This window comes from Microcebus murinus, chromosome 19 (genome assembly GCF_040939455.1).
Source record: "Microcebus murinus isolate Inina chromosome 19, M.murinus_Inina_mat1.0, whole genome shotgun sequence".
NCBI lineage: Eukaryota > Metazoa > Chordata > Mammalia > Primates > Cheirogaleidae > Microcebus > Microcebus murinus.
The window spans coordinates 20,066,771-20,090,245 of record NC_134122.1 but is presented as its reverse complement, the minus strand read 5'-3'; the positions used below and the strand labels follow the sequence as shown (position 1 = coordinate 20,090,245).

The 23,475-nt window shown below is 44.1% G+C and overlaps 2 protein-coding genes across 2 annotated transcripts in view; one reads left to right on the top strand and one right to left on the bottom strand.

Moving 5' to 3' along the window:
• Nucleotides 1-21,108, bottom strand: part of KATNIP (katanin interacting protein) — a 178,489-nt gene extending 157,381 nt beyond the window's left edge. Inside the window, exons 1-2 of the mRNA XM_075995199.1 lie at nucleotides 21,061-21,108; nucleotides 1,359-1,414 (exon numbers count right to left, since the gene is read on the bottom strand). Coding sequence (XP_075851314.1) covers nucleotides 1,359-1,414; nucleotides 21,061-21,067 — 63 coding nt within the window. The 5' untranslated portion in view covers nucleotides 21,068-21,108. The remainder of the gene's footprint in view (nucleotides 1-1,358; nucleotides 1,415-21,060) is intronic.
• Nucleotides 21,109-21,267: 159 nt separating this feature from the next.
• The window catches only part of GTF3C1 (general transcription factor IIIC subunit 1), an 81,644-nt gene continuing 79,436 nt past the window's right edge, over nucleotides 21,268-23,475 (top strand). The window contains exon 1 of the mRNA XM_012780101.3: nucleotides 21,268-21,571. Within this exon, the coding sequence (XP_012635555.2) occupies nucleotides 21,351-21,571 (221 nt within the window). The 5' untranslated portion in view covers nucleotides 21,268-21,350. The remainder of the gene's footprint in view (nucleotides 21,572-23,475) is intronic.

Below are 23,475 nucleotides of genomic sequence, written 5' to 3'. Positions count from 1 at the left end.
TTGCACCTTTCCTTATTCATGTCTCTCTGACATTGGCCACACTGTTTCCTTGGCCTAGAAAACTTCCAGTCACTCTTCAAGAGACAGCCTGCCCTTTCTGCAAAGCCTGTCTTGATACTACTGGCAGGGGTAGATGGCCTGGTTTTGGCATTAAAATCCCACTTTCTCTGTCCTGTGATGGCCCTTGTCACACTGTGTTGTAATGATCATATTGTTGAGCCTCTCTTCCAACTGGACAGTGGCTGCCCTGAGACCAAGGACTGTGTCTTACCTGTCCCCTAATCCCAGTACCCTGGTGCCTGGCACAGTGCAGGTGGGCTCTGCTGGGAAGGTTCCAAGAATGGCTGCAGTATTACTACGTAGCTCTTCCCATCAAGAGATGAGGTCTATTTTCCCACCCTTTGAATCTGGGCTGACCCTGCGACCTGCTTTAAAGAATAGAAAGTGGCAGAAGTGACACTGTGCCAGTTGTAAGCCTAGCCTAGGACTCAAGAGGTGACACTGTGCCAGGTGTAAGCCTAGTAGGACTCAAGCACGTGAACAAGGCTGGCTAGCTTGCTGGAGTATGAGAGGGCAGGCAGTGGAGAACTGAGGTACCCTGACCGACACTCAGCTAGCCCCCAGGTGACACAGGCATCAACGGCAGGTGCACAAGTGAGCTCCGTGCAGAGCCTGAGATCAGCAGGGCCTGGCCAGTCCTGGAACTGCCCAGATGGGCTCAAACTGCTAACTCAAAGAATCGCAGAACGGCCGGGCGGGGTGGCTCACACCTGTAATCCTAGCACTCTGGGAGGCCTAGGTGGGTTGATGGCTCAAGGTCAGGAGTTTGAAACCAGCCTGAGCAAGAGCAAGACCCCGTCTCTACTAAAAATTAGAAAGAAATTAATTGGCCAACTAAAAACATATAGAAAAAATTAGCCGGGCATGGTGGCCCATGCCTATAGTCCCAGCTTCTTGGGAGGCTGAGGCAGAAGGATCACTTGAGCCCAGGAGTTTGAGGTTGCTGATGCCACGGCACTCTAGCCCAGGCAAGAGAGTGAGACTGTCTCAAAAAAAAAAAAAAAAAAAAAAAAAAAGAACTGGGAACTAAATGTGCAGTTGTTGTTTTAAACCACTAAAATTTGGGGTGACTTGTTACACAGACAAAGCTAGCTGATATGCTCAGTAAGAGATGATTATCAAAAGTGACACTGGGTTGAAAGTCTAGTTACCAACCAGCATTTGCTCCAGGCTTCAGAAAGCTTGGGACTCCAAGAGAAAAAGAGTGGGAGATCCAGGAATACTTATGTGCCACCCTGTCCCGCAGGTCCTTTCAAACAGAGTGGCGTCCCAGCAGCCCTCACCAGAGACACGCTTACCTCCTTTTTCTCCCGTGAGGAGGACCGGCTCCTGTCAGCCTTTCGCAGAGTCTGACCTGCAGTGGTTCAAAAGCAGAATTGGAGATGAAGGCTGTTTTAGAACAGCTAGTTTATCACCGCAAAAGCTTTTTATTTGCAAACGGAATAGATGGGACCAATCATAATCAGATGATTTTAAGAAAATGCAGCCTATTATTATAATGGGAAAATGGCACACTTTTGAAATAGTCCAACAGCAAGGAAAATGGTAATTCACACGCTCACGTTATTTGACTATAATGAACAAGGCTCCAGCCCTTTAATCTGGAACATTATCTGTACTCTGAAAGGGCGGACGGACTGTAGTTTTCCCAGTTGAATTACATTTTTATTAAATTGTTTGGAATTATATAAAATGCCTTCCACAAAAATGCCTTCCACTGTGTGCATACACATAACCTTTGATGAGTGCATACCAATGTGCGGCATCAACCCCCCAAATCCACCACATAGGTGACAGTGCAGATGTGAATTAGCGGTAATCACCCGCATTTCACATAATGGGCAATTTCAGAGAGAACTGTTGCTTTTCTCAGAAAGCTAGAAGACTAACATTGGAAGGTATGCATAAATTCAACAGACTGACATCATAACGTTTAAATATGCTGCTTCAAGTATAGTTTTCACAACTTTTATGGAAGTGTCCATTGTAAAAGAATCCCTTGATGGAAAATCAATGGGTTGCTTTGGTTTTAAAATATAAAACAGGAATCTGTTTACAGTGTACATTTTAAATGTATCTCCCAAATTGCCCAGCTTCACTCCCAAATGGCTATTTGGGAGAATGCCACAACCACATGTCCCATTAGGTAAGAAAACCCAGAAGGCAGGAGCAAAGATGGGGACAGAGTCTCAGAGAAAAGATGTTCATCTTTGGATATGGTCACTTTCAGTGGGTCTATACTCGAATGGGGGTGGGGAGAGGTCATAGTTGGTGACAACACTCAAAGTGTGATGCTTTTTCCAAGATAGCGTGAATGAGGGGAAGAGCAAAGGCCCAAGGATGAACCTCTTGCAATGGCCAAACTCTGGGGCCAATATATGTTAATAACATTAATATAAAAGGATTTAGAAAAGAGGCCACTGAAGAATTTACAGACTACGGATTATACAGTATCATGGAATGGTAGACAGCTTTCGGATCATCTGCTCAGCCCATAACCACACCCTAAACTAACCTCTTCTCTCTTCCTCTCTTCCCTGGCCACAGGGTGGGCCCCAGGGCAGACATATCTACACATGATCCCACACCTTGAACCTCAGTTTCCTGCACTAGGGACGGACCATTGACTCAACTGTAGCCAATCAGAATCCCAGACCCAGAAATTTGGAATTGGTTCTGAGTGCCAGAGAGGAGAAAGGAGCAGGGCTATCTCCCTGTGCAAGCTTTGATGTCACCTTGGGGCAGACTAACATGGAAGGCTAGGATGCCAGGACAGAATGAACTAAACTTAAACTGACTACATGCCTGCCTTCGTGTTCCATAGACAGTCACTTATATCCTGTGTGTGTGTGTGTGTGTGTGTGTGTGTGTGTGTGTTTTCTTTGTTGCCTGAAGACAAAGAACCTAGGATTTAGGGATGAAAAGGAGTACCCAGGATAATGTACCACTGTGGTGTGGGGTGTTGATTGTGGGGGAGATTGTACGTGGGGACAAGGTGTATATGGGAACACTCTGTACTTCCAGCTCAAATTTGCTGAAAGCTCCAAAAAATAAAGTTTATTAATAAAACACACACACACACACACACACACACACACACACACACACACACACACACATACATATATAGGCCCAGGATTTAGGGATCAAGAGATCTGGTTGTTGGACCAATTTTTTCATAACCTCCTGATCCCTGTTGATCTGGAGTAGAAACTAGAGTGAACGCTCCCGGAAACCCTTGACCACATGCCATCAGTTAAAGGATTCTGAGTGGGCCCTAGTGCTAGTCACAGTGGATGACACACCAGGTAGTCAGGCCACGCAATGCAGAGCCAGGAGATGGACCTTGAGCTGGAAGGGACAAAGTAGGTTTGGGTCAGGGCTTCTAGCAGACCAGGGTGTCCTAGCTGTGGAAGCAGTGACAGTAAGATGCCAGCAGAGCCCTACAGGACCTAGAGCAAGAGCAGGGAGCAGGAGGGAGCAGAGCTACTCCAGGGCCAGCCTGGCAGACCCCAGAGTCTGGCTGAGGCCCTTCCTTTGCTGGTCACACAGTCTCCTGGGGATATGATCCTCCTGGACAGCTGACCAGCTAAGGGACCTGAGATAAATCACAGGATCTCTTTGGGCCATAGTCTCCTATTTTATTTTTTTAAATAAGAGTGAGGCTGAATGATCTCTAGGTTTGCTATTCATCTTTAAAATTTTGTTATGCCAATAAAGAACATTAAAAAAAATTAAGGTGGGTCACAAAAATAAAATATTAACACAAAGAATAATACGGAGCTTATCTACTGAAATTTGTGAGCAAATCTTTCTATTAGAGTTCATTAGAAGCTTCTTTATTCATTAAATTGTAAAATAATTTGCTTATTTTGTAACAAAGATAATTTGTTCAATTAACAGCATTTGTTATCTAAACTCCCTAGCAGACCGGTTGGCCCCATGCTCACACCACAGAACCTCTTTTTCTCCTCCAGGTAACTCAATGAGGAGACAGCTCCTTCTTGCCAAGGACACAAGTGCTGTGACCAGGTAGCACTGCGCCTGTCTACTACAGTTAGCTTCTCTGAGCATCCCACCTATATCTCATTTATTTCCATAACTCAGGGAGGGAAGTGGAAGAAGGTGACATTAATATCAATATATGCCACTTGCAAAATTAAGGGGGTGTTACTCTGTATTTTGCAAGGTGACCTGCCTGCTTCGTTTACAAAGCAATAAGGAAGGCCAAATGTAAATGATACGTGTGGACTTCACTCTATAGAACAGATGTGAGCCTGGGGAAAAGAAAAAAATAAAGAAGTGAATGCATGGAATTTTCGTAACTATAATACTGTTCTTCCATTATGATTTAAGAAAGGTTTTATCTGCACTTCGGATTTATTTTCAATGGTTAGCAGATTCTGCTACTTGAGTTTTACTTTGCTCTAGATGCAGATAATATTCATCGCTACCATTTAGATGAGAGTCGCATCTTCCTTGGATGTTCGTTTCTGAAGTCGTCGGGCAAAGGAAAAATCAGTGTCAAAATTACCCTCGAAAAAGTATCTTAAACCACCTGTAAAGTATAGTCTACAGGACTACAGCTTTTTCTATCCATTGCTGTAGGGTAATATGCATGTGTAATATTCGATGCATATGGAAATGTATAGTACATGATAAAAATACATATGCAAAATATAATTTTATGTTATTTCTAATTAAAGCATTCATATTGTAATGACTCCCTCTATTTTTCCTCTTCAGGTGGGAGGAGACGGGTGGTGGGAGGAGGCCAGAGCCCAGTGCTGAGTTCAGGAAAGTGAAACTCTTGGTTGATACAGCTTCGCTGTACTGGCTCTACTCCTTACAGCCACTATGATATAGATACTATTATCACCCTACTTGTCAGATAAGGGCACTGAGACCCAAAGAGGTTCAGAAACTTGACCAGTATCACACACAGCTAGTGAGTAGAGCAGCTCTAATTTGACTCTGGGCGATCAGGCCCCAGAGCCTGCATTCCTAACCACTAAACCACACTGTCCCTCAGCCATGTCATTAAAGATCAGTACAAGAACAAAGACAGTATAAGAAGGTGCTGCAGAGGGAGTCTGAGTGAGGGAACTCTCTCTGTGATGCAGCTTTTTTTTGTTTTGTTTTGTTTTTTTTGAGACAGAGTCTCACTCTCTTGCCTGGGCTAGAGTGCCATGGTGTCAGCCTAGCTCACAGTGACCTCGAACTCCTGGGCTCAAGCAATCCTTCTGCCTCAGCCTCTCAAGTAGCTGGGACTACAGGCATGCGCCACTATGTCTGGCTAATTTTTTCTATATATTTTTAGTTGGCCAATGAATTTCTTTCTATTTTTAGTAGAGACAGGGTCTTGCTCTTGCTCAGGCTGGTCTTGAACTCCTGACCTTGAGCGATCCGCCCACCTCGGCCTCCCAGAGTGCTAGGATTACAAGCGTGAGCCACTGCATCTGGCCTGTGAGGCAGCTTTTTAATGTGCTGTGGACTCCCAGAACAATTAATAAAGGGATTAGAAGAAAATAATTCCCCAGTGAAGGTGGAGCTCCCTTCCAGCCAGATGGCTTACTGAAAAGATCTAGAATATGGCAAGGGGCATAAAATGCCAAATGTGCAGAGGCGGGCTTGACATTAGACACTCGCTCTCGTATACTCAGGTGAAATGCTCAGCCTTGGCAGGAAGCACTGGGCCTTAGAGAATAAAAGCAACTCAGTGGAAATCTTGCAGGCAGAGAAAGCCTGTGCAGGGACTTCCCCATCACAAAGGAGTTTTGAACAAAGAATTTGTTCCCCACCAGTAGGGTGATGGTGCTTCCATTAGGTCACTAAAATGAGGGGCAGTCAATCTGTCTGTTTTCTAAATATGAAGACTCATGTTGTACTCAGTTTAATATCTATGCCATTTAATTTGCATGACAAACATCCCACTGAGATATCATTTTCTCTCACCTATAAGACTGGCAAAAATCCAGAGGTTTGACCCTATACTCGTGGCAAGATCTGAGAAACAGCATTGCTGGGAGGAGCATCAAATGGCACAGTCCCTTTGGAGGGTATTTTGAGAATGTTCTCAAAAGCACAAGTGCATTTTCCCTTTGAGCTAGCAACATCACTACTAGGAATCTGCCATGAAGAAACACTTCTACAAACAGAAAACAAACATGTACACAAGGTAGTCACTGTACCATAATTTGCAACAGTAAATGTTATTTAAATAACCTGTAAGTCCATCAATAGGGAATTATTGAATAAATATGGTAGACCTACACAATGGAATGGAACACTATGAAGCTGGAAGAAAGAATAAACAAGTTCCTTATATTCTATACTCCTTATATATCCCTAAAAGATGGCCATATTTTAAGTGAAAAAAAATCAAGGGCAGAAAGTATATGTAATATGTAACCTTTTCTCTGAGAAAGGGAAATTTCTCTGAAGCAGGTTAGAGAAAAAAAAATTTATATATGTATATAAATATAAATATATATATATTTATAAGAATAAGGTCGGGCGTGGTGGGTCATACCTATAATCCTAGCACTCTGGGAGCCCAAGGCAGGTGGATCACTTGAGGTCAGGAGTTCGAGACCAGCCTCAGTGAGAGTGAGACCCCTGTCTCTTCTAAAAATAGAAAGAAATTAGCTGGACAACTAAAAATATATATAGAAAAAAAAAATTAGTGGGGCATGGTGGTGCATGCCTATAGTCCCAGTTACTAGGGAGGCTGAGGCTGGAGGATTGCCTGAGTCCAGGAGTTTGAGGTTGCTGTGAGCTAGGCTGATGTCACCGCACTCTAGCCCAGGCCACAGAGTGAGACTCTGTCTCCAAAAAAAAAAAAAAAAAAAAAAAGAATAAGAAGGAGGGAAAATAAAGATATATACTCATGTTGGTTCTATTTGTATAAAGAACCACCCAGAGGGTACACATGAGGGACTTCTCAATGTCACTTTTTTATATTGTTTTTATTTTTTAATGACTTATTTGAATCTATTTACCATTCAAAAAACTAAAATAAACTTAAAATATTAAATGTTCAAAGGCTAATTTAAATTTGTAAAAACATAATATTAGAAATACTGTAGACTTTCCCATCTGAGGCCCAAGAGAGGGTGGCAGTCTGTCATCTCCCCGATGGAGTGAGCCTCTAAGAACCTCAGGACTCTGAAGCTTGCCAGAAAGCAAATACAATATTTTTGGAGGACAAACTGCCTTCTTTTAAGACATCAATCTGTAGTGCATGAGAAATAGGAATGAAATGAGGACAAAATATGGTTTCTGGAAATTGAAACAATTTCTTAGTGAAGCCAATAGGCTCTTGGTGACCTGCTCATTTATTTGAGGGCAACGTTTTTATGAAATGGCTAGAGAAGATGAGAAAGGAAAAAGGAAAAGGGAAAAAAAGGTAAAGGAATGTTGAGAGCCATCCAGATGGGATGTGTGGCCATCAGGTTTCGCCTGGGGTCAGTGCTTACCGAGCACTGACCATGGGTAGGTTCTTCTCTAGGTGATAGCTCTTCGGATTTCCTACCACGTGCAGCAACAAAGCTGAATAGCTCAGAGAAGCAAAGCAAATTGCCCAAGGTCAGAGACCAAGCAAGGGGACAAACTTGGGTTTGAATCCAGCCAGTCTGACCACTAACCCAGCGCTCGGTATGTCTGCCACACCCCGCTGCCCGCCTGCCTGCACGCTTCTTCAAGCCCAGGAATGGGCTCAGATCCACTGTCATGACTGCGCCCATCCCCATGCACCCTCAGCCCCATTTCAACTTCCTGCGTGCTTCCTGACCTTGAATCTGGCTTCTACCCGCCATATTTTGCAGACACAGGTGTGTAGGAGCCAGGCAGATAGAGGAAGGTGGTAGAGAGGGGACAGGGCAGCCTCCAGAGCAGCTGCCCAGCCTCATTGGGTAATCACTGTTTGGCTCCAGCTGCTGGTTTCCGTGTAGGAATGTGGGCTCAGCTTTGCAGAATTAGATTTTTCCAGAGAAGTTGCAAGTCCAGTCTTATGAGAAAGCTTCTAATTTTTAAATGTTGACAAGTAATTTAAAAAAAATTTAAAGCTCTATACAGGCTCAATAAACAGACCTCTAATTTCCAACCTAATACATAACTAGGCAGAACAGTGGAAAATTTCCTGCTTTTCCTATTATTTCTTTACCTTGATGCCACGTACCCCTTTTGAGGGGTCTTCTTGAAAGATATCCCACCAAAATAACAGAAATCTATTAGGCAAAGAGCAAGACTATTGGAAAGCCAGGTACACTCCTTTTCATCCCCACCAGGCTGGTCTGGCCCTTTAAGTTACCTTCTGTCTTTGAAAGACTGAAACCATATCCCTGTCACTTTTCCTTTGCATTTTCTGTGTAACTCGACTTCTGGGGCCCAGTTTACTGCCATATTACCTGAGATAAACAAGTCATGCTAAGATCCTCTTTTCCTTTCCAAACCCAAACAGCAGCTGGCAGCTAGAAATGGTTATTTATAACCTGCACACCGTTACACGATTTGCTGGGTTTAGAAATGCTTAGCCATGCGTTCTTGGCCGGCCGCAGACTTCATAATTAGATGAGAGCCTGGGGACAGAGCTGTACGGTGGCTGGGAGGGGAGGCTCTGGGTCAGCCTGTCTGGCTCAGCCTCTCATTACCTGTTTGGGTATCCTGTTAGTCCCAAGTCCATTTAAGACGATTGTCAGGGTTAAGATCGTACATGTAAAACACTCAGAACAGCACTGCATACAGTAGGTACTTAGCAGTTATTAGCTCCCTCCCTCATAAACTGCTGACTCTTTGTGGGTCTCAACAAGCCACAGATATTGAACTCTGGTTCCCAAATATATCCTGAGTCTGTCTATTTCTCTCCAAGCCCCGTCATCTCTCTCTAGACTTTTTCCTTTTTCCCCCTGAACTCTTTTTCTTTCTTTCTTTCGAGGCAGGGTCTCGCTCTGTCACCTGGGCTGGAGTGTAGTGGCACAAACATAGCTCACTGCAGCCTCAAACTCCTGGGCTCAAGAGATCCTCTGGCCTTAGTAGCTGGGACTTCCCGAGTAGCTGGGACTATAGGCACACCACCATGCCCAAGCCCAGCCAAAAAAAAAAAAAAAATTATTTGTAAAGATTGGTCTCACTGTGTTGCCCAGGATGGTCTGGTACTTCTGGGCTCCAGCGATCCTCCCGCCTTGGCCTCCCAAAGTGCTGGGATTATAGGCATGAGCTACCCACCACACTGGGCCTCCCCTGGTCGTTTTCAGTAGCCACCTAGTAGGCCTCCCTCTCTCTACTCTTGCCAGATTTTGCCTGCTTGACCCTCTAATGTTTCCCTCTGCGTGTAGAAGAGAATCCAACCCCCTTATCCTGTTTAATCTGGCTCTGCCTGGTCTGGCCCATGTGACATCTCTGACCTCCCTTTCCCCTTCCCTCCAGCTCACACTCCTGCTGCCCCACCTCTTTTTTCTGCTTCTTTTTTTTTTTTTTTGAGACAGTCTCTCCCTCGTGTTGCCCCAGCTAGAGTGCCCTGGCGTCAGCCTAGCTCACAGCAACCTCAAACTCCTGGGCTCAAGTGATCCTCCTGCCTCAGCCTCCCTAGTAGCTGGGACTATAGGCATGCGCCAGCCTGTTGGCTAATGTTTTCTATGTATTTTTAGTTGGCCAATTAATTTCTTACTATTTTTAGTAGAGACAGGGGTTTGTTCTTGCTCAGGCTGGTCTTGAACTCCAGAGCTCAAAGGATCCTCCCGCCTCGGCCTCCCAGAGTGCTAGGATTACAGGCGTGAGCCACCGCGCCCAGCCTTTTACTGCTACTTAGAGCCAAGACTTCTTCCTGCCTCATGAGGGGCCATGGCCCTCTCCTTTCCCTCTTTCTCAGCCCTCCTACCCTTGGTCTTATACAGGCTCCTTCTTTTATTATTTTTCTTAATCCCCAATGTTATAGTGATTTTTTCTTTTTTTGTAGAGATGAGGTCTCACAATGTTGCCCAGGCTGGTCTCAAATTCCTGGCCTCAAGCAATCCTCCCACCTCAGCCTCCCAAAGCACTGGGATTACAGGCCACTGCCAGATCAAGGGCTCCTTCTTATCAATCAGATCTCAGATTAAAGGGACCCATCTCCCCATAGCTCCCAGTCCTCTCTACTTTAATCTTTGCATAGCACTTATCTTTTTCTTATTAATGCATTTGTGGTCTATCTCCCCCACTAAATATCAATCCCTTGAAATTGGAGGCCACTTTCTGGCTTTTTTATCACCGAATCCCCCACACTTGGAACAGTGCCTGCAATGGAGTAGGCATCGGTAGACATTTCTGGAATTGAAGCATGAGTAAATGACTGAATTTCTGAATGGACGACGCTGGAAGGGACATGCGGCATGATTATGAACCACAGTAAGGACTTCATCTTCTCTGGCAGTGTGCTTTCCTGACCCTTTCCCCTTGCTCTTTCTGAGATGGTGAAACAAAATATGAGAAAGCAAGTCTGATATGCCATTGGAGATAATTGGAAAATATTGATTTTTTTTCTATTTGAAATAGTAAAGATGAGTAAATGCCACATTCTGTAATCTAATCTGTGGCTTATGTGACAACATGCTTCTCAGGCTGAAATGTATTTTGGTCTCTCTCTGAATCCATCATACAAGCTCCTAAGCCCTTTCTCACTTGAACACAGCCCAGTCCACCCATCACAGCTGTCCATAGACTATAAGTGAGGACTTTGCATTTGTGATCATGTGTGTGTGCGTGTATGTGTGTGTGTATCCAAACGAAAGTGCCTGCTGAGTGTTTGCATCCCCAAAAACCGATCTGCCAAACTGCCTTGACAAATGTGGGAAATAGTGCATAAGAGTCCCCAGAATCCTAAGGAAGCAGATGTGTTCCTTCCCCAGATAGCTAATTTTTACTGAGAGCCCACTAAACACCAGGCCCTCTTCTAAGGGCTTTAGATGAATGAATTCATTTGAGTCCCCTAATAGCCTGATGGGAAGATCCTATTATTAATCTCCACTTTACAACTTAAGAGTCTAGGGCCTGCATCTAACTCCCTAGAGGTCACACAGCTGACACACGTAGTCAGAGATGGACTCCACAGGCTCTGCCCCTCCTGCTCCTGTCCAGAATCAGGAAGGGCTGGCATGGTGAGCGACGACGGGAAGACAGGGAGAGAAGGGGAGTCTGATCCTCTGCCCTGGTGTTCCACAGATTCCTTCTGCAGGCTTAAGATGAAACAGATCAGGGCCATGCTCTCCCACTCCGGGGCTGCCCTGCAGCAGGCACTTAACTCCTCTGTGCCTCCGCCTCGGCACCTGGTAAGTGACAGTGATCAAACTAGACCCAAAGTCACTCCCTGGCTGAATCCAGCCCACACACATTTGTCTGGTCTCTATAATGTTAGATGTTTTTTTCTGCCAACATTTAAAGCTTGTGAGATTTCACATTTTAAAATCCTGAGTTCTGGATTCTCTTGAAAAACTGAAAGAACTGGCGATGCAGGGCTTGCATTCCTGCCTGGCAACACTTGTCTGGAGCTGAGGCCAGCAGCCTGCCAGGTGGCACAATGCCCTTGATCCCTACCTCCACCCCTCCCTGTTGCCTCCCTGACACTGAGGTCAAGTCCAAGGCGCCATTTACCAGCAGGTCTGAGAGGCTTTTCTCTATAAAAAAGATGAAAGTGAAGGTTCAGGTGTGCACATTTCCAGAAAAAGTGAGACTTGTCATTACCATCGCAGCTAACACATATGCACTTACTGTGGGCCAGGCCCTAATCCAGGGGAGTTGTATCTATTAATGCATTTAATTTTCACAACCCTAGGAGGTAGATTCAATTATTATCTCTATTTTATACATGATGGAGAAATTGAGGAGGCCACATGTTTCAAGAAATTAGTAGATAGATTTCCTTATAAAATTGAATACTCCTGGGTATGCAAAGTGTATTTAGGTGTTGAAAGAAACCAACGTACACAGCATAAGGAAATAAACCCCGGCAACAGCAGTCATTTTTATTACCTGCAGCCATTTATATTACCTGGCTCTTGCAGGCCATTAAATTTAAGACCCTGCATGGGATCCTCAGGGTTCTGAGGTACCTCAAATTCCCCCAAATGGGACTGTGGTCTAGATTTGTCAAGTCCTGTTCAGCTCTAACCTTCTGTGATTTTAGATGGGTTCATAAAAATTTATCTAAATAGTTTGAGACTCTTTGGAGAGGAAATACACACATACATACACACACACACACACAGAGCTTTGCTAGTTACTTAGAGTTTAGAAAAGTGTGGTGTCCCTACAGGTGACCAGACAGCTGTGGTTCTCCAGCTTTCTGCCAGGGGCTGCATTCACCCATAACTTTCTTCTCCTGAAGTCAGAGAATCCATCAGCTCAGGATGGCCAAAGTAGCAGCAGGCTCCAAAGTGAGGCAAGGGCTGGGGTGAAAGTGACTTCACTGGGACAGGAAGTGGGGCAGGGCAGGAATGCACTGGAAAGCAAGGTTGTGGGGTACGGGGGATAAAGGTAGCTAGGAGAGGGCATGTTATGAGGACCAGGTTGTCTGGGGGAACCATACTTGTGCACTAGAGAAAAAGGATCCAGCCAAGGTTTCTAGAAGCTTGGCTATGATGAACTTTACTCTCTCTGCTTCATGGAGACTGGCCAGCAATTCAATAGGTGGCAAGTCAGTTAATCTCTTTCCTGGATACAATGTCAACCCAGCAAACACTCATGCGATCTACCTGTGCCAGTCCTTGTGCCACGTGGTGGGCATACAAAGGAAAAAGAGTGGGTCTCTACCCTCGAAGAGAGAGAAAGGCATGCACCCAACACCTGTGGTACCACACGATGTATGAGGAACTATGCAATCCCACCATGGGGGAGGAGTTAATCTTGTGGGTGGTGCCTGTCGCTGTAATCTACATTGTGGAAGTCACTTGAAAGAACAGTACAGCCAGCAGGGAACACAGCATGAGTGAGGCAGGGAGGTGGGAAAGAATGAGGTGTGCTCAATACATGGCCAGCTTCCTAACGCCTGTAGGGGAGGCAATATGCTCAACACAAGGGAGCACTTGATGACTGGCACCACCAGCCAGAAGGGGTCAAACCATCAGCACATGTCCAAGGTCAAGGGGATGGTCACTGTCCAGTGCTAGAGAACTGGAGCTGTATGACAAGGCAGGCCCAGAGGGGCCAAAGCACCCTATTTATCAAGAGACTGAAAAGTCCAGGTTCTTCTGTGAAATCACTATTTTAAAGTATGGGAAAACACACCTATAATACCTCTGGGCATAAGAGTGGGTAAGTGTCTAAGAAGGTAAAGAAGGAACTGCTTCCCTGAGAAATTCTCCAATGATATGTCCACAGGACAATTGTTAAGGCTAGAAGGGCTGGATTGTTCAAAACCCCATGGGACATCAGTAGTCACACTTTCTTATTTTTACATAAAGTGCTCTGCAAAGAGCTTCAGGCTCCTCTTTCCAGCCAACCATATTGCTCCTCATAAGACCTCTTGTACTTGGCAATAGAAGAGCAGCCACAGGGCCAGATCCTGAGGGAGCCAGGAAGGTGTCAAGGGTGGTGCCTTTTAAACCATATATTATTCCAGGTTAGGTGCGGTGGCCAGACCCTGTCTCTACTAAAAATAGAAAGAAATTCATTGGCCAACTAAAAATATATAGAAAAAATTAGCCGGGCATGGTGGCACATGCCTGTAGTCTCAGCGACTCAGGAGGCTGAGGCAGGAGGATCACTTGAGCCCAGGAGTTTGAGGTTGCTGTGAGCTAGCCTGATGCCATGGCACTCTAGCCTGGGTAACAGAGTGAGACTCTGTCTCAACAAAACAACAAAAAAACATTATATATTATTCCACTAGCCAATGGGCAGGCCTTACCCAAAGACTTTCTCCTGGCCACACACTGGCAGGGACAGGGTTAAGACAGGTCTTCGATAACATACTAAAAAGTATAAACCTTATTTGGCCGAGTCCTGGCACTGTTTCCTACTAGCTGTATGGTATAAAACAGGCACAATCACAGTAGCATATTAAGCTGTCCCAAGAGTCAAATCACAGGCCAGACATGGTGGCTTGCTCCTGTAATGTCAGCAGTTTGGGAGGCCAAGGCGGGAGAATCACTTGAACCTAAGAGTTCCAGACCAGCCTGGGCAATATCATGAGACCCCCAACTTTACAAAAAAAAAAAAAAAAAAAATAGGTGTGGTGGCATGCATCTATAGTCCCAGGTACTTGGGAGGCTGAGGAAGGAAGATCCCTTGAGGCCAGGAGTTTTAGGCTGCAGTGAGCTATGACCACACCACTGCACTCCAACCTAGGTGACAAGTAAGACGCTCTCTCTTAAAAAAAACAAAAAAGAAAAAGAAAAAAGAATCAAATCAGATCCTGTATGGTAGCAGTCAGCAAACTTTTCCTGTAAAGGGCCAGATAACAAATATTTTTGGCCTTGTGGACCATATAGTCTCTGCTATAACTAGTCAACTCTTGGTGAAAATAGCCACAGACTACATGTATGTGAAAGGGCACAGCTATGTTTCAATAAATTTTATTTACAAAAGTAGGCAGTGGACCAGAGTGTTTGGGATGGGGCAAGAGCTTTACAAATGTTATCTTTTAGGGACTCCCACATTGAACTGTAGTTATGTCTGGCTTTTTCACCAGACTATGAAGTTCTTAATGGCAGAGAATATATTCCATTATTTTTTTGTAATTTCAGATTAAAACTAAAAGAAAAAATATAGTACAGTATGGCACACAATGAAGTCCACGGAGATTTTCAAAACAGTACAAGTTAACACTAAAGCAGAATTGTAACTTCAAATACCAATGGGCCCAGGCAGGTAATAGATGCAATGAACCAGTCATTGGAAAGGGCACCTCTGGTTTTAGTTCTACTGGTGAGGGAATCTTGCCATACAGAATTCTGATTTGGTGTTAACAGACTTTATTGACATTTCAAGAACACATCATAATCAGATACTTATGAGAAATTTGCCAATTTTCCAATGTTGACAATTCAAAAATTTAAAAAACAAAATATTAAGGGCCAAATAAACATGTCTGTGGGCTGATTTTGCAACCATTGATATAAAGAATTTATTTTGAAATTTGCTATATCTCTATATTTTAAAATTAATTTTTTTTCCCAGACAGTCTCGCTCTGTTACCCTGGCTAGAGTGCAGTGGCGTCATTATACACAGCTCACTGCGACCTGAAACCTGTAGGCTCAAGTGATGCTCCTGGCCTCAGTCTCTCAAGTAGCTAGGACTACAGATGAGTGCCATGCCTGGCTCGTTTTTCTATTTTTTGTAGAGATGGGTTCTTGCTTTTGCTCAGGCTGGTCTCAAAATCCTGGCTTCGAGTGATCTTTCTGACTCAAGCTCCCAAAATGCTAAGATTACAGGCATGAGCCACTGCGCTTGGCTATAAAATTAAAAAAATTTAAATTTATATCTTTAAAAAAAACCTAACTTTACACAAAAGTTTTTAGAATAGTATACTGACCTCCCATATCACCTTCACCTGAATCCAATCATACTCATTTTGGTATCTGTGCATTGAGCACATGGAGTCACTGAAATGTTATTGAATCACTGAATGAATGTCCTAAGAAAAATAAGCAAAACATAGTGTGCCAACTTCCTATAAGTTAAGATGACAAAGAGGAATAAATGCTGAAAAAATTCAAGAGAAAAGAAACAAATTAGATGAGAGGATGGGAGCAAAGAAGAAAAGAAAACAGAACAGACACAAATACTATACCGTACACACATTTATTTTGCCTGCTGAATGCTTGCTTTGTTTTATTTTATTGTTGTTTTTTGCTTGGTTTATCTTAAGCAGTAAGAGAAACAGACAAATCACCAGGAGCCCAGGTAAATACCACACAAAGACAGAAGCGACCAGACATGCTGACAGTGTTCTTTCAGCAAAACCTTACTAATTCAACCGTCATTGGTTCTGCAGTTTGGGATTATTTGGACAAGCTAGGCTAAATTTCATCTTGGCATTATTAATTCTTCGAGAAAGTTTGCTAAGCAAATGAACAGTATAAACAGGGGAAATGTTGAATATTTGCTTGGTGGGGGCAGGGGGAGTAAAAAGCAAATGAACAGCCTTCCAATCCTTTCTAATTATATTGACGTGCTGAACTTTTGTCTAATTATTATGTTCCTTGAAAATGAAGTAGAATTTTTTTTCCCCCTAAACCATCTCATATTTTAAAAGCACTGGGGAAAATTTGACTTTAACACAAAGGTGAACGAACATTTTCACAGGCAGAAAACTCACACACTGCCAATTTGCGTTGATGTAAATAAAAAATGTCAAATATTGGGTTTTCTTTTAAATAAAGAGTGAGCTAATTGCAAGATTATTATTTGCTAGAGAGCTTCATCGGCAGCTCTTCCCTCTTCTGTGAGTAGTGTGGAAGAAGTCTGCCCCTTTGCAGATGGGCAGCATCAGCTACCATGTAGGAACACTTTTCTATATTCCAGACTTGGTGGTAAGTGCTTTCAGACATTGTTTCATTGATCCACAAAACAAGGTAGGCTTCATCATCATTTCCATTTTACTGATGACAAAACTGCGACTCAGAGAGGTCAAAGTGCACGGCTGAGATCCAAATCCAAGGTTATATGGTTCCCCAAACCTCAGAGCATTACATACGTTGCATCACAGAGACAGATAAGACCTGCCCAGAGTCAAAACCAATGGGCCAGGGAAAGTGTTATAAAAAGCTAGGCTCATTTGGACACGCAGAATAAACCAAACTACAGTCCAGTTTGGGGATAGCTGCCAGACATTTGAGCTTTTGTGAGTTTAGGAAGTAAACATCTTTCTAATAAGGCCAGACATAGTCTACTATTTGGCTAGAATCACAATTCTGTTTTGTTTTTTTTTTATTTTTGAGTCAGACATTTTCTCTGTTTTTTGAGTCACTCTGTTGCCCAGGCTAGAGTGCCGTGGCATCAGCCTAGCTCACAGCAACCTCAAACTCTTGCGCTCAAAGCGATCCTCCTGCCTCAGCTTCCTGGGTAGCTGGGACTACAGGCATACACCACCATGTGTGGCTAATTTTTTTTGTATTTTTTAGTTGGCCAATTAATTTCTTTCTATTTATAGTAGAGATGGGGTCTCGCTCTTTGCTCAGGCTGGTTTTGAACTCCTGACCTTGAGCGATCCTCCCGCCTCGGCCTCCTACTAGAGTGCTAGGATTACAGGCGTGAGCCACCACGCCCAGTTCACAATTCTTTAAGGTATGCTTCACATTGCCTGATCGTTTTGTGCCCATAAAATCATGTGTAAATCAAAGTTTTAAAAATTAGAACAGAAAATGGGATTCTTTGAAAGTTTAATCTTAGGGTAAAGCCTTTCTTAGAATAAATCACTCCTTTATGTAATCAGTCTAAAAATGAACAGATTTCTCCATTGGGCCCTAATAATGTTCTACAAGTAGAGATGATAACAATTAGAAGTGACAAAACAGGGTTCTTGAAAATGGTCTATAGTAGTGTTTCTCAAAGTGTATTCCACAGATCCTGGGGGGGAGAGGAGGGATCCACAAAGACAAAAACTATTTTAATCATTAAGTCTAAGACATTTTCACTGTGTTGACATTTGTACTAATGACACAAAGCAATGATGGGTAAAACTGCTTGTAGCTTGAATCAAGGCAGTGGTGCCAAATTGTACTAGTAGCTATTCTTTACCGCTCTGTGCTCACAGTAAAACAAACAAATCATTTTCACGTAAGTATGTCCTGATGGAACAGTAAAAAATAATTTTATTAAATCTCAACTCATGAGGACACATCTTTTTAATATTTTGTGTGGAAAAATGGGAAGTACACATAAAACACTTCTGTTGCAAGCCAAAAACAAAGGTTGATCTCAGAAAACACTTCTGCAATTATTTGAGTTGCCAGGTGAACTAACTGCATTTTGTATGAAACGCCATTTTTACTTGCACGAACAAGTAACAGAGAAATTATGGTTACTCAGACTTGGGTACCTGGCAGACATTTTCTCAAATACAAATGAAGTGAGCCTGCCACTTCAAGTAAACAACTGGCAGAATTTGTTGCCAATGATGAAATTCAAGCTTTCAAATGAAAACAAGTGGAAAACTTGTTTCTATTGCCTTGAGTTTAATAGCTTCCCAATACTTAAACTCTTTTGGTTTTTTTTGGCGACAGAGCCTTTTTTTCTTTTCTTTTCTTTTTTTTTTTAACTTTTTTTAAAAAAACGAGATGCGTGGTAATATTAACAAGTGTTTTTGTTTTGTTTTGTTTTGTTTTGTTTTGTTTTTGAGACAAGAGTCTTGCTCTGTTGCCCGGGCTAGAATGCCGTGGCATCAGCCTAGTTCACAGCAACCTCACACTCCTGGGCTCAAGCAATCCTTCTGCCTCAGCCTCCCAAGTAGTTGGGGCTACAGGCATGTGCCACCATGCCCGGCTAATTTTTTCTATATATTTTTAGTTGTTCAGCTAATTTCTTTCTACTGTTTCCCTGAAAATAAGATTTACCCATAAAATAAGCCCTAGCAGGATTTCTAAGCATTTGAGCAATATAAGCCCTACCCTGAAAATAAGACCTAGTGATGGGCATGGCTACGCAGCATATCTGCACAACCCATGCCATTTCGATACAGAGCGGTAAAGAAGACAAGCAGCCCTTCTCATCTGCCCCATGAGAGCTCTATTGCTCAACATGAGAGATTGGGGCCAATGATTCTTAAGGAAATACAGTTGCAGGAAATTCAGGATGGAATTCGGAATTTGGAGAGTTATGATGATGTTCCAGAAGAAGATGACAACTATATTTGAATAAATGTAGATTGTTGTACCGTACTTAAAAAAAATCCCCTGAAAATAAGCCCTACAGTGTCTTCCTGAGGAAAAATAAATTTAAGACCTTGTCTTATTTTCAGGAAAACACGGTATTTTTAGTAGGAACAAGGTCTCACTCTTGCTCAGGCTGGTCTTGAACTCCTGACCTTGAGCGATCCTCCCGCCTCAGCCTCCCAGAGTGCTGGGATTACAGGTGTGAGCCACCACGCCCAGGCAACAAGTGTGATTTTTGATATTGTATAATGACATTTCAAATGTCAACATTTAGAAGATTTGCATATCACAGTGAACCAACATTTTCAAAATAACTAATGGCTGATATTATATAACCATATATGGGTAAAGTAACCAAAGGACAAGGTAGACCAATAGATTTTAATATAACACAGTACAAAAGTTCACCAATATGGTTTCGGATGCCACGTGGTGACTAACCTTTAAGAAAGTGCCACTTGCTAAATTCTAGTGTGGTATCAAAGAAGAATGTCAGTCATTTCAAAGGCAATTAAAATACTCCTCTCTGTTCTAATTATTTATGTGTGAGGCCAGATTTTCTCTATATATAATCTGCCAAAATAGCATAACAAAACGGTGTGAATGCTAAAGCAGAAATGAGAGTTTAGCTGTTTTCTATTACTTCTATTAACTCACACATGGCACAGATTTGAGAAAATGTAAAACAATGCTGTATTTCCTATTAATTTTCCTGGGGGGGAAATATAGCTGCTTTTCATTAAAAATAGTATTTATATTTAGAAATAATGGGTTTATTGTTGCCATTTTAAAGGAACTAATGAATGTTTTAAGACTTTCTCAGTTTTGATTTCCGGTATGGTAAATATCAGAGATATAATATGCATAAGCGAAGCTCTTTGAGGTAAGAGCATGAAGGTGTTATGAAGCCAAAAGGTTTGAGAATGGTTGTTCTATAGCAACATTACATTGACCTTTCCACAGGGCAAACTGGAAAATGACACTTTATAGGACCTCTAAAGTACAAAGGGCAAAGACATCTTTTAAGCACATGACAGAATGTTCAATGAAAAACATTTTTTCCATACTGCATTCAGGGGATATCAAAGAAATGCAAATTCCCCAGGAACAAATTTCCCAGAAGTGAAAGGACGGTGGTGTAATAAGGAATATGATCTGGATTATAGTACAGACCCCACCAGTCTCTCTAGATTGTTAGTCTTTCCATCTGCAAAGTGAGATACTAGAGTAGCCTATTTTCTGATTGCTTCCAATTGTCAATATGATGATTCTAATCAGGGATCCCTAAATGGCGGCCCACAGGCTACCTCTGGCCTTCAGACTGATTGGCCATCACAGTATTTTGAGAAGTGCCTCATTAAGACAATTGACTAGAGCTCAGTGAGCAGCTTCTCTTTTAGATGGAGAATTGATTTTCAGTGACAGCCCCAATCCAGCCCACTAGACTTTCCTCTGCAGACATTTGCATTTGCAACCTCTGCAATGAAGGATCCCTGAAAACCTTTCCAAATCTCAAATTCCATAATTCAGCTCCAGAGGCAGAGTGTCTGGGTTCCTCACTTACTCTCCCACTTGTTTTGGCTGTTTGACTTTGGGCAAGTTACTTAACTTCTCTGGGCCTCAGTTTTCTCATCCGTAAAATGGGATAACACTGACCTCAAAAAGCACTCACAGAGTTCCTGGTACCGGACAGTACTCTGTTAACATGGGCTATTATTATTAATGCCAAAGCACAGAAAGGGAGTATTCTCATTCTCCCTCCACTCGCCATACTATTAATAACTCCCTTCCTAGTAGCTGTTGACTGTACTCCCCACGATCAAGCTCACCTCCACACCAATTCCCAGATCCCACAGTTCCACATCCCAGGACACACAAGATCCTCCTCAAACCTCTACTTCTTCCCCACTGTGAGTCCCTTCACTGAGCCCCGGCCAGTACCGGTTCCTTCACGACCACATCTCGGCAGAGTGACCACTAGCCCGGCCTCTCCTCTGCGTTCCGGACTACTAAGCCTCCCTTTCCCTACGATCGAAGAACATCTTGGGACCGGAAGTGGTGGTCCAGGGGTCTGTGGCCTAGGATCCTGCCCACGGAGGGCTCAGGAGAGATGGGAGAGAAACTCCCGACCTCCTGAAGGGGCCCACGGACACTCACCATCCATCCCTAGAGGCGGCGGTTCCGGGTGCTCGAACCGGAAGCGGCCTCTACACTGTTTGCAGTTCCCCTGGTTACTGCGGAGTTCCGCACCAATGGCGATGGAGCGCCACTCACTGAGCCCGCCCCCTCAAGCTAGTGACGTCACGCGGGCGCGCTGGAACTCCTCCTGCGAGCTCCAAGTCCGACCCGCCTCCCTGGGCCGCCGATCGTTGTGCGCAGGCGCTTTGGACCAGGGCCCTTGGTGGTGTGGTGCGCAGGCGCCCCGGGCACTGCCAACCGAAGTAGCAATGGACGCGTTGGAGTCGTTGTTGGACGAAGTGTCTCTGGAGGGGCTCGATGGCCTGTGTCTGCCCGCGCTGTGGAGCCGTCTGGAGACGCGAGTGCCGCCCTTCCCGCTGCCTTTGGAACCCTACACGCAGGAGTTTCTGTGGCGGGCCCTGGCCACGCACCCGGGCATCAGCTTCTATGAGGAGCCTCGGGAGCGACCCGACCTCCAGCTTCAGGACCGGTCAGCAAGCGGCCTGGCCCGGCGGGCGGGCGCGGGGCCCAGGGGCTGGAGGAGCCCAGAGCGGGGCGGGGGGACCGAAGGGGCACCGCGAGTCCGAATTGGGCGGGGGCGGCGCGGCGGTAAGGCTGATTTGGGGTCCCTCAGGCCTGGTAGGGCCCAGGAGTCGGATGGAGTTGAGGTGTTATCTGATATCCCGCCTCGTCAGTCTGTGTGCGTGTGTGGGTGTATGTATGTGTGTGTGCGCGCGCGTGTTTGGGGGAGGTGGTGAGCAGGACTGGGAGGGTATTCTTCAGGCTCCAAAGAACAATCCCTTTAAATTGTAGGATAGGATTGGAGCAGGAAGGCAATTCAGAACCAAACTAGGAACGATTGAAACGAGCAAACCTTTATGGAGCATTCACTCTGTGCCAGACTGGAGAGGCTAAGGCAGCTAGAGAGCTTGCACTTCAGCAAGTTAGCGATGATACTAATAGTTGATCTTTAAGGGCGCTTTCTATGGCTAGGTACTGTTCTAAGATCCTATTCTAGGAGCTTCAGGAGATTGAATTCACTTAATCCTCACAGTGACCCTAGGAGGTAGGTGCTGTTATTGTCCCCATTTAACAGAGGAGGAAACTGAGTCACAGAGAGAGGTTAAGTAACCTGTCCAAGGTTATGGGGGTAATAAGTGACTAAGAATTGGTTTAACCCCAGGCTGTCTGTCTCTAGAGTCTGTGCTCTTAAGCCATATTGTGAGGTTCAGGGAAGGTTCCCAGAGGTAATAACGTCCAAGACAAAACTCAGAGATTGGATTTAGACAGCCAGTTGGCAGAGTACTGTGCACAAATAACAGCAAGTGTGAAAGGAAGGAGGAGGAGTAAGTTAAGTTTGGTAGAAGTGTGTAATTGGAGGTAGGGAATGAGGAATAATAGTTGACTTTTATATATGCTTATTATGATCAAGGACTGTGCTTAGATCCTTACATATAGCATGTTATCTAATTTTTACAGTACACTTAGTAGGTGAGTCGTATTATTCACATTTTCCTGAAAAGAAAATTGAGGTGCTGAGTATTAAGTGACTTGCTGAAAGTCATCACCTAGCAAGGGCAGAACCCAGAATATGAATCCAGGAGATCTAGGTCCAGAATCTACTTTGCTTGTAACTGAAATAGACTGGAATCAATAAACTTTTTTTTTTTTTTTTTGAGACAGAGTTTCACTCTGTTGCCTGGGCTAGAGTGCTGTGGCGTTAGCCTAGCTGACAGCAAACTCAAACTTCTGGGTTTAAGCGATCCTCCTGCCTCTGTCTCCCAAATTGCTGGGACTACAGGCGTGCGTGCACCACCACACCCGGCTAATTTCTTTCTATTTTTAGTAGAGACAGGGTGGGTCTCCCTCGTGCTGAGGCTGGTCTGGAACTCCTGACCTCATGCTATCTTCCTGTCTCTGCCTCCCAGAGTGCTAGGATTACAGGCGTGAGCCACCATGCCCAGCCTCAATGAACTTTTAATCCACTCAGTTTATCCTTTATCCAAAGTACAGATGGAAGCTATTGAAGAGAGGGTCAGACTAGGGGCAAAGAGAAAGTGGTGAGATTTGTAGTAATCTGGTCATGGACAAGCAGTCATGGTCTGTCCTATCATAGTGAGTGTGGGACTGAAGAAAAGATGGAACCAAGACATATTAGGCAGAAGAATCAAGAGGATTTGGAGATTGATTGTATGTGGGGTGTAAGGAAGGTAGGAATCAAGGATGGTGCCACTGTTTGGGCACCTGAATGAATCCTGATACCCTTCCCTGAGGCAGGGAACACAGAAGAGCAATGATCGGAGTGGTTGAGTCTGGGGGAGGTGGGAAAGGTCCTGGATGGACTTTAGACACATTGAAGTTCCTTTGGGTTGTCCAATTGAAGAGTCTAATTAG